This window comes from Acyrthosiphon pisum, chromosome A1 (assembly GCF_005508785.2).
Source record: "Acyrthosiphon pisum isolate AL4f chromosome A1, pea_aphid_22Mar2018_4r6ur, whole genome shotgun sequence".
Taxonomy (NCBI): Eukaryota; Metazoa; Arthropoda; class Insecta; order Hemiptera; family Aphididae; genus Acyrthosiphon; species Acyrthosiphon pisum.
Window position 1 is genome coordinate 35,062,239 of NC_042494.1, and position 11,448 is coordinate 35,073,686.

The window sequence follows — 11,448 nt, forward strand, 5'->3', positions numbered from 1 at the left end:
ATCGATAAAATCGTTTTGCGTTTTCACTTTTTTTCACTTTTTTACATGTGAATAATTGGTATAAAAAATTAAAATATCAAAAATCGAGTTCTGTCACGCACCGGATATAACTCTCCTCTACAACTTTTAATTAAGGTATTTTGCTCTAAAACCATTCAGTAAGCCGTATTATTGGAACAAAATTGGCATGTTTTACAGAAAAAAAAATTAATTGCGGCCGTCATGTGCTGCTGTCGTTTCTAGCGGCAGCGTTTGTCCCCTCCTAGCTCTGACATCCAGGCGCGCTCGCCGCCGGCAGGTCAAAACCGGTCTGTTATCGGCGGTCTGCGCTTCGCCCGTCGTTGAATTATTTTCATATTATTATTTACGTGAAATAAAACAAAATAAAATTATGCTCGATTTATTACGATGCCCGCAACCGTCCTTACATTACCGTATTGCCGTGACAGCCGCGGCTTTGAGAAAAAACTTATTTTTTTAGTTCCAAAAACACGGCTAACTGTTTTAGAGCAAAAAACCTATTATAAAAGTTATAGAGGAGAGTTAAATCTGTTAACGTATAGGACTAGATTTTTAATATTTTAATTCATTATACCAATTATTCACAAATCAAAAAAGTGAAAACAAAAATTGCAAAACGATTTTATGGATTTTGAAAATGAAATAACGAAAATCGAGTCCTATATGTTATATAAAACATCTATAAAAACCTCTTCAAAAACATTTAAACATAATTTCTATATAATATATATTATTTATTGTGTTAAAAATATAAGAATTTATAAAAATTAAAACTTATCTCATCAAATAATCAGTGTATTAGATACCGAAGACACAGCTATACAAATTAGTAATTACTTTAAAAGTTTAAAAGTAACAAATAAAATAAAATTTATAAAGGCGATTTATTTCAATACAATTATACATATTATACATTTGATTATTTGAACAATTTTATTAAAGTATGTTAAAAAATAAAATATATTTATACAAGAACATTTATACAATATATAAGTGTAGAAAAAAAGTAAGGTAAACAAAATACATACATACTAATTACCTATTGACTTCCGAAAAAATAATATAAATGTTGTGAATGGTATTTGACAATTATATAATAATATATATTATAATATAATATAATAATACATAATATTAGGTATATAAATACGTACTAAGAACCTTTGCTAAATTAATTTTTAGAACTTGGAGGATTATAACTTAAATTAATGTTTTCTATAGCTGATTTTTTTGCTTTCCTATTTAAATAAAATTTTGCTATAAAATATAATAAAAACACTATTATTATGACAACTAAATATTTGTTTGTGTATATAAATTCATAGGTTTTATCTACAATAAGCGAATTTAGTAACATATCTTGTTGGTCTAATTGCTTATTTATTTTATTGAACGCTTCTTTATTAAATTTAATATTTTTTATTTCATCGAAGTGAATCGGTTTGGAAAACAGACCTGATTTGAAAAATTGAATACATTACAGCATGAATCATTCGTAAGAGATAAGTCCACTGGAACTGAGAAATATGATGTTTGATTTAATACTTGTTCAGTTTTTAGTACACCTTTCGAGGTGTAAGCAATACACCCAGACTTCAAGTATAACTTTCCAGAACTTTTAATTTTAATTTTTTGAGTGAAAGACTGTTTATTACAAATTATAGTAATTGTAGTGGGTTTTTCACATACAAAAAACCAATGGTTTTTGAAAAATGAGGGATACCACATTTCTGTTTTGAATTCAGAGATATAAGTATCACATTGAGGTGGTTTAGTTACAGAATTTTTTAGTAATTCTGTTACACATGTGGGGTCCGTGTCACAATTATGTATAATTTCATTAAATCCACATACAAATATTTTATCCACTACTTTACAGTTATTTAAATCTGGCCAAATAAAATATTTGGTCATTATTTTGTCCATTAACAAATACATAGAATTTTTAGTCATATGGAGAAATTGACCATGTTCATTAATTGGAATGTAAATCGGTAATATGTAATAAACGTTGAAATTTTCTATAAGGCAAAGAGGAAATTTTAAAGAAAAAATAAATCTGTCATTTACTGTGTGCATTTCAATACTTAATATTTTGAATATTTCTTGAATATTATCCTTATCAAATTTAACAGGGATTTTCAAATCATCCGGGAGAATAATCTGAATATTTTTTATTTCCGATAGCAATTGGTCGGGTGTTATTATAAACGCATCTACTATATTGTTCTGTACGTTAGAAATTACTCTTTGCAACCTACTTATAAACATGTCCAATTCAAATATAGAGTTTTCTAAAAGAGTTATCGAACTTAGAATAATAATTTTTCTGTCTTCCTTAGCTATCTCAATAATCATTTCGTTCACTTTTTTCTCGCCTTCTTTCATATTTGAATCAAAAATTTTCTTATTTTCATTAAATGATGTAACAGAATCGTTAAAATTAATTATTGTGCTTTTTACTATAGATATCTGATCATGAACAATACGCATTACATCTTTCTCATTGTTTTCTAATTTATCGATCGTACTATCATATCTTCGTACATCGTCAGCATCAGCTATTCCATACATCCATTTGAATACCGTACCCCCAAACTCAAAAGATCGCTTAACTTTTTTGTTATGTCTACCCATTTGTACAATTAAACCTATCTCGTTTTCCAATCTATTCGCGTGTTTTTTTAACTGATACAAAGTTATAGATATATCTTTGAACTCAATTAGTTCAATTGATTTTAACATTTCCCTAATATTTTTAAGACTGTTATTTAAAAAATTTAAATCCATATATGTATTTATTGTCCAACTACTTCCGCAAGCTCTACCATTACCTATGAGTTCGTACTGCAAACCCGGGCTATCGCTGGTTGGTGTTAATTTAAACAAATCTTCCTCATGGTTATCAAACGTGGTAGAAATTTGTATGGTGAATAACAACAGCAGCATTTGATAAATGACCTTCTTAAAGTCCATTTTTTTTTACTTTTTATCTTCTGTGTCCAATAATTATATTTGACGTACTATGACCATAATATATCTACAACAATAAGATAAAACAAATTTAGATCATGTATAATTAGTATGAACAAATAATGATAATGCAACAATATCAAAAACACTAAGGTCATAAATTGAATTTTTTTTAAATATAAAATTTCATTTAATAATATGAAAATATTGTTTCTTTTTTATATTTTTCAGTATATTTGGCTTTGTTTCTTTAACAAAAATTAAATTTATTTATAGAAAACACCCCTAAAGAAAAACCTATAAAATCTAGTTATAATAGTACATAGAAAGTCACCAATTTCTATGAATCAGGCCCCAATTGTGGGATCGACATGTATAACAATTAATATTGAAATCAGAGTTGGGCATCATCATTCGAATACAATTTTATTCAGATAATATTGTATTCGAATAAAAAATTATTCAAATTATTATTTCACAATCATTCGAATAATTCAAAAACAATATTATTTGAATAACAAATGATTCCACTAATTTTCAAACATAGTTAAATAATTTTCAGTTATTTTATCTTAGTTAACATAATATGAATACATATGGTTAATATTTTGGTAATTAAAACATTTACGTATTAAAAAAACAATAGTTAGCGTTGTATTTTAAGTTTACGATTGTAAATCTTCTTTTATTTGAAATAAATAGAAAAATACTATAAATGAAACAAATATAGAACTATCTAAAGAATTCGAATATATTTGTATTTTGTATTAGCATGTTTTTAAATTATTCAATTACATATTTTTTATTCGAATAATTGTAAAAAAAATCATTCGAATTGTCATATTTGAAAATTATTCGAATAATATTGTTTAGAAATTATTCAAATAATTTTTTATTCGAATAATTATCTAGATAATATTTTGCTCAACTCTGATTGAAAACTAAAATTAATTAAAAATTGAATTTTAAAAAAAAATTGGTAAATAAAATCAATTTTCTTACCTGTTTCAATGTTTGAATTTCGCTTGATGAATGTCAAACGTCGAATACCAAAGTCCGTCGATCTTTTGACTTAACGTAGTAGAATGGCGTTATATATTTATAAGAACAAATTCAAAAAACTATTCAAATAAACACGGAAAATAAATGATTGTCGAAACACTGTATATATAACGTACAACAAAATCGTTTCTTCTATCTCGAAGGCTTGCATTCGATGGTGTACTCTGAAGTACTGGTCAGTAAAATGTATTCGATAAAGCGTGGGATATTGTCATATTGAATATTGTTTGTTACATGCAATGATATTATTATTATATTATAATTGATATTATATAGAGACTAATTATATTTTATTATAATGAGTATATTATTTTGATAAATTTTTATTTTTCTAAATTATTAACTTTTTAATGCGTTTGATAATGACCAAATGTCAATATAATATTAATGACAAATGCAATTCTAGCTGTCAGTACTTTTATCTAATAATATAATATCAATTAATATATTTACTTACATACTTACATTTGGACGTTTGAACTTTGAACATATAATTTAAAAATGATTATATCATGATATTTCATCTTTATAGTAAAGATATCGTAAATAATTATAATATATAATTATCGTACAATTAAGGAATTAAAAACATCAACATAATAATATATTATGAGTACCTAACGCATTTTATCAAACAAATTACAAATTCTAGTTTATTTTTTATTCGACTACTATTGTGTTCTATATACAATATATCTAAATATATTGATTTTACTCGTTTAGTTTAGAAGTAGTTAAAGTTAGCGTGCGTGTGTTTTATTCCATTTTAAAAAAATAGTTGTTTCTTTATTGTATAAAAATGGCTTTGCAAAATATTTTTTTGCTATCAAATCGCTCAGCTTTAAACTTAAAAGAAGCCATTAAATTACTTAAAAAATCAAATTTAAACAGTGATGACGTAGTACAGTATTATAACTTGGAACCAAAACCAGGTTTGTGGTATATTTGTGGGTACAATCAAAGTTCTGCTGACAGCATTGAATGGCAATCAACAGGCACTCGTTCATTGCCTAATGAAAAAAATCCCATCGTACTGGTCGAATACTTTTCATCCGAAAAAGTGAATAAAAGTGTATTTAGATTAGCGAAGAAAAACGAATATGACGCTACTTTGGTTAACTATTCAGATGTGAACCCTACATTTGCGGAATTAAAAAGAACACATATTTCTAAAAAAAAATCCATCAAAAATATTATGAAACTCAAACGTCTCAAACTCAAACTAATAAAAAAAGATAGTAACTCTGTTTCTATTGTTTCTAATGAACTAATGGAACATGAACCCGCAGAAAAACATGTCAGGTAGGTACAACAAACATTATGAATTGTTTTTCTTATAATTTTATTGTGCCTAAATTGATATTTTTTTTTCAAGCAACAATTTTGGACCATATTTAGGATATGATGGTTCCTTTCCAGGAGGTTCTACCTTTGTGCAGTCTACAGCCCAAATAATACAATCTGCTCCGAGTGCTCCGATTTTATCACAATTCAAGTAAGTACGTCCTTCTGATTTGACGCACTTCTAATATCAACACTGTGCCATCGCACATTTACTTATAACGGTCGAATTTAAAGTTTTTAAACGCCGTGGTTCGACATACATTACGTACGTTACTTTTTTTAGGGATTTAAATATTTCACCAATTATTGACTCTAAATACATACAATCACCAAACAAAGAGTTTATTCCTAAGAAAGAGTAAGTGTCTAGGTACTACTTATTATAATCTTGTATGCTAGTCAATACATTTTTATTTTCCTAAATTATAGTGCAGATATTATGATTGAACCCGTGATTACGCCTATAACGTCATCGTCGAAAGTAACTGAATGGTCAAATGAAGTTTAGTGAGTTTTTGTATATTTTTGTTCATTACTTAGTTGAAAATATATATTTTAATTTTTAACTCTTATTATTATTATTTATAATATATACTTTATAGTGATTACAATGCGTCTGAACATAGTTTAAGTATTCAGACAATAGATGATAGCTTATCGTCAATTAACACAAATAAATCAAATACTCAGTAAGTATGTCAATAAGGTTAAATCAAAAATTGCACTTGAAAATGTTATTGTGTAAAGAATATAATAATATTTTTTAAAAGTTTCAATAACCCGCAAATATTTTTAAATTAACAACAAATTAACCAAAATCATTATATCTTTAATTTACTTAATTTCGTCAAAATGTCAACTTAAAATAATTATAATATAATATAATATAATAAGAAAAATCCATGTACCTATAAATTGCTCAAAATTAGTCAAAATATTTTTAATTTTTAGTACTTACGGTTATTAGTTTTTGAATAACAAAAAATAAAAAAATCGTATGCCAATTTGTTCATTGACGTGTAAATAACCAATGTCCAACTTTGAACTCCCGTAAAAAAGAAATTTGACTTTTACTATCATAACTTGAATTCAATTAATGCATTAAAAATGTTCATTATTTTAGAATGTTAACTGGTCGGAGAATTGTCAACATGTCTCATATAATAGAACAAATTAAAAAAACGGCATAGTGGTCCTTATGGTTGTTCGTTTATTGACACGGAATATGAATCAGAAGTGAACTATGGTTTTCTAACAGTTTTTTCTTTTAAGTGTACAGTGTGTAATATTAAAACTAGACTACATTCGGAATATATTCATAATTCAGAAATGAATATTAATAATGCTGCGGTAAATGCTTGCCAAGCTATAGGTATTGGACATACACAGTTAGCAGAACTTTCAGGATTTCTTGATTTGCCTGCATTGTCGAGTAGTGGTTTTTTGCGTGTTCAAACTGAGGTAGCTGAAATAGTTCACGCTACAGCTTGGGACGAAATGAAGAAAGCCGGGGAAGAAGAAAGGAGATTGGCAGTAGAATCTGGTAGCTTGGATGTGGATGGCATACCAATTATTACAGTGGTCGCGGACGGGCAATGGTCCAAGCGAAGCTATAAGACCAAGTATGATGCACTATCAGGCGCGGTAAGTACCTATATATGAAAAATATTTTAAGTTCATCCAATGTACCTATTTAGTACTTAGTATTTATATTATAGTATATATTTATTTTATTAATTTATTTAATCAATTTATTTATTGTATATGTATTTGTTTACAGGCATCAATAATTGGTTATAGAACCCAAAAAGTTTTATTTGTCGGGATTCGAAATAAATATTGCATAATTTGTCAAAGGTCTTCAGGTATGAAGGATAAAGAAAAACCTGTACATACATGTTTCCTCAACTGGAAAAAGGCTTCAACTTGCATGGAAGCAGATGGTGTGCTACAAGGTTTTTCCACCAGCGTTGAAATGCATGGTCTTAAATACAACTGTTTAATTGGTAAATTATGAGCTACATTTGAATTCAAAGATATCATTGTATACGAATAATGATTCTGAGCGGAAACGGTCCGTCCAAATTTCATCGAATTTGAACAAAATTATTGTCTATAAAAAAATTGCACGTGTTTATTATATTAATAATAATGATAATAATTACAATAATAAATAATGTTTTAATATTAAGGTGATGGAGATAGCAGCGTCACTAAGCGGTTAGCCGAAAGTCGACCATATGGCTTTAACTTTACAATAAGAAAAATTGAGTGTAAGAACCATCTTATGAGAAATTATGCTTCGAAACTAACAACACTAGCTAGAAATTCGAGTTACCCTCTTCGTGTTCGCAAATTTATATTATCAAACATTAAGAGATTTAGAAGTGATGTTCAGATGGCAGCATTACATTGGAGAAAAGAAATCAATACTACCAAAACACAAAAAATTAAAGGTACCTATGTCCTATTTATAATTTTGAATTTGGTTGGAGTATGATAATAATTTATTTTAAAATATTATGTATGTTGTTATATCATAATATAGTGTATAGTATTTTGTACTATTGTTGACCAATTTACCGAAATTTCTTTATTGCATAAAAAGACTAAAACATATATAATTGTAGGTCTCAGAAGTGATTTAATCAATGCACCATACCACCGACTTGGTCATCATTCAAATTGTAGGTCATATTTTTGTGATCGATCAAAACAAATTCAATTAAATTTAGTCCCAGAAGCTGAAACTAGTGGAATGATGAGGGAAATAGTGAACATTACTTCAAGGCTTGTAACTAATGCGGAAAGTTTATTAGAAAATAAGACTTCTAATATCTGTGAACAGTTTAATTCTGTTATTAATAAACACGTTGCCGGAAAACGATTAAATTTTAGTAGTAGAGGTAATTATAATACGAGAGTAGAAGCTGCCATTGTGTCATTTAATTCCAAACAATATTTAAGACAAATTCATAAAACATTTACTAAATGTAGTCCAGGTAAAATGCATATTTACGTTTAATAAAATAATAACTTTAATATAGGTTAGCTACATAATTATTTTATTACAGGAATATTTGGAAAAAAGTTTTTGAAAAACAGTGAAAGAATAATACGGCTTAATACCAGTAAAAGAAGACAATTATTTCCGGAAAAAAGAAAAGCAAAAAAATCTAAAACGGAAGGAGAAGACGAAGATTATGGACTGGCTGAACCTCTGATAGAATTTTTTTCATCAGAAGAAATGGAAAATAAAAAAATTAAATTTTTAGAAAAATTAGGTCGAGCTGATGTAAAAAAAATCGAATTTGAAACTCGAGAACAAAGCAACAGTGAAATGTGGTACAACGAACGTAAAATACGACTAACAGCTTCAAGATTTGGTCAAATTTGTAAAATGCGACCAAACACTAGCTGCAAAAATGTAGTTCATAATATTTTATATGCTTCTGACAGTCTACAAACAAAATCGGTACAGTATGGTAGAGAAATGGAGACTTTAGCTCGTAAAAAATTTGAACAATTGTCGAAAGAAAAAGTTTATGAGAATGGTTTGATTATAGATCCAGAATTTCCATTTCTAGCTGCCAGCCCAGGTAAAAGAACATTATTATTATTTTACTACCAAAATATTAGTTAGACGGATTATAATTTATATTTTAAAAATAATAAAAATTAAATCACAAGTTAAAAATGTACATATAAAAATTGAAAGTCTAAAATATAATAAATATATAAATCTGAACAATTACCCCCAACATAAGCTAGGAGGCTGCTGATCCATTTTTTTGTAATATTTAACTTATTTTATAGATGGTCTTATTGGTGAACATTATTTATTAGAAATAAAATGTCCATATTCTGCTCGTGATTCAAACGATGCCATTGAAGCAGTGAACAGTAAACTGGTAAGTGTTAAATTATGCTTAGTTATAATTTTAGGGGTATATGCCAACAAAATATTGTGTTAAAATATTATGTTATAATTAAATTGCTGCTATATTTTATACCGACGATATTTTTCTCATGTGACATGCAATATATTGGTTTCCCGATTATATTTTGTCGATAATTACTTAGTACCTTAAATTTGTATTTAGTTGTATAAGCTATACAGTTAAATATCGTTAGATTTGAAGAGTTTTAACCTTCGTAACATTTATGTTGTGTAAAGTGTGAACGTAATTTTGATTTTGATTTTATTTTTAGCTACAATATTGCAAAGTTGCAGGGCAAAAAATTAAATTGAAAAAAGATCACGTATATTACTACCAAATAATGGGACAATTACACGCTACTAAGAGAAAAAAATGCTTTTTTGTGATATACACTGCCAAATGGATCAGTATAGAAGAAATATACTTTGATCAATCATTTTGGGATTCCAAAATGTCTGAACCGCTACAAACGTGAGTTCTTTTTTTTAATAATTTGTACACTCTGAGTAATTAGATAATCTTTCACACGAATACACGATTATTAGTGAATCATGATTTATCTATTTTACCTATTTTATTAACATATTATATTTTATACTTTAAGGTTTTATATGAAGTCTTTATTACCCGAAATTATTGATCCACAATTCCCTAAAAGAATGCTGAAATCAGATATTCGAGAACCAGACCACATAAAAAAAAAAAATGATTATAAAAAAAAATTAATAAAATATTTGAATATAATTTAGACAAGTTGAATGTTTTTTTATTTTTTACTTTCTTTGATTGCAACTCAGTAAGTATAAATCAAATTAAAGTAGTTTATTTATGGTTGATTAAAATGTAAGAAGTTATATTTGGTGATGTATAAGACTTGATTTTCAATATTTCATTCTTAAAATCGATAAAATCGTTTTGCGTTTTCACTTTTTTACTTGTGAATAATTGGTATAAAAAATTAAAATATAAAAAATCGAGTCTTATACGTCACCCAATATAACTCTCCTCTACAACTTTTAATTAAGGTATTTTGCTCTAAAACCATTCAGTAAGCCGTATTATTGGAACAAAATTGGCATGTTTTTGTACGGTATTTTCGCTAGTTTAGAGTCCTCAATGTTATATTATTAATTATTATCATTGAATAATATAAATAATAATATTTATTATAATAAATGGTATTATGGTAATACATTCGGTATACCAATACATTGGTAATTATAAAAATAAATACATAATAGGTATGTCTATATTGATATTTTTTACAAACTAAATGTAAATCGTAAGTTATTGTACGTAAAATATTGTTAACTCGAATACTTAAAATGTTTGTACAACAATTAAAGGTACGATAGAAACTAGATTTCCTAGCTACATAATATTGTTATATACAAATAGGTATACTATTGGGCAAACAGTGGCTTTAATTAAAAAATGGTTAGTGTATAAGAGCGCTAGCAAATATTTAAAATATTATGGCGGCAATGCAATTATGTGTATGAATTTTATTTCGACGGGATACGTCACGGACGAACGTTCATAAGATAATAAACAACGCTCCCGAACTCGACAACTCGTCGGTCGGTACACGGCTATGAGTAGTGGGCGCGGCTTAAACGTCGCGTGCTTGCGGATCACGAAAACACCTAACAGCGCATTCTCTTGGCCATTGCATGGTTTCGTTTGCCCGTGTGGCGTCCTCTTAAGGTTATAAGATAACTCATAATTCATAACAAACTGAATCCGTGAGTCCGTGACTCATGGTCGTAGGTATTTTATTTTTTAATATACCTAATACCCTATTGGTTCTTCTATAAGCTATAATTATTGTCTTTATTATTATTTACCACATATTGTATTTTACGTATTTTATTTAATAATTTAATACTTTAATCAAACATATATGTACCTGAATTGATTTATGACACGTGGATCGGATGCTTGGCGATTACATTTGTACAATTTATGGGTAAGTACTAAGTTTCACTAGTTGGTAGTTGCAAAAATTAAAATAAATAATACAATATGTTATTAACTTAAGACATTTTGATTTCAGTTTAATCATTTATACATAATATACTATTTTTGTTCAAATGTATACCTAACC

General features: G+C 27.4%; 3 protein-coding genes across 3 annotated transcripts; 2 read left to right on the forward strand and 1 right to left on the reverse strand.

Moving 5' to 3' along the window:
* Positions 1 to 1,258: 1,258 nt before the first annotated feature.
* LOC103311947 lies at positions 1,259 to 4,330 on the reverse strand. The gene is made up of 2 exons (XM_008191836.3): positions 3,997 to 4,330; positions 1,259 to 3,061 (listed from the first exon to the last, which is right to left on the reverse strand). The coding sequence occupies exon 2, from the start codon at positions 2,995 to 2,997 to the stop codon at positions 1,441 to 1,443; it is 1,557 nt and encodes a 518-aa protein (XP_008190058.1). The 5' UTR covers positions 2,998 to 3,061; positions 3,997 to 4,330; the 3' UTR covers positions 1,259 to 1,440.
* A 407-nt stretch (positions 4,331 to 4,737) lies between these two features.
* On the forward strand, positions 4,738 to 6,613 carry LOC100568687. Its single transcript, XM_008191813.3, has 6 exons — positions 4,738 to 5,358; positions 5,432 to 5,551; positions 5,684 to 5,758; positions 5,830 to 5,907; positions 6,003 to 6,089; positions 6,524 to 6,613. Exons 1-6 carry the CDS (start codon positions 4,856 to 4,858, stop codon positions 6,588 to 6,590), a joined length of 930 nt encoding a protein of 309 aa, XP_008190035.1. The 5' UTR covers positions 4,738 to 4,855; the 3' UTR covers positions 6,591 to 6,613.
* Positions 6,614 to 6,698: 85 nt separating this feature from the next.
* Positions 6,699 to 10,425, forward strand: LOC107882217. The gene is made up of 8 exons (XM_016800273.2): positions 6,699 to 7,044; positions 7,181 to 7,406; positions 7,593 to 7,856; positions 8,031 to 8,402; positions 8,475 to 8,999; positions 9,217 to 9,311; positions 9,613 to 9,812; positions 9,946 to 10,425. Exons 1-8 carry the CDS (start codon positions 6,730 to 6,732, stop codon positions 10,088 to 10,090), a joined length of 2,142 nt encoding a protein of 713 aa, XP_016655762.1. The 5' UTR covers positions 6,699 to 6,729; the 3' UTR covers positions 10,091 to 10,425.
* The last annotated feature ends 1,023 nt before the right edge of the window (positions 10,426 to 11,448 follow it).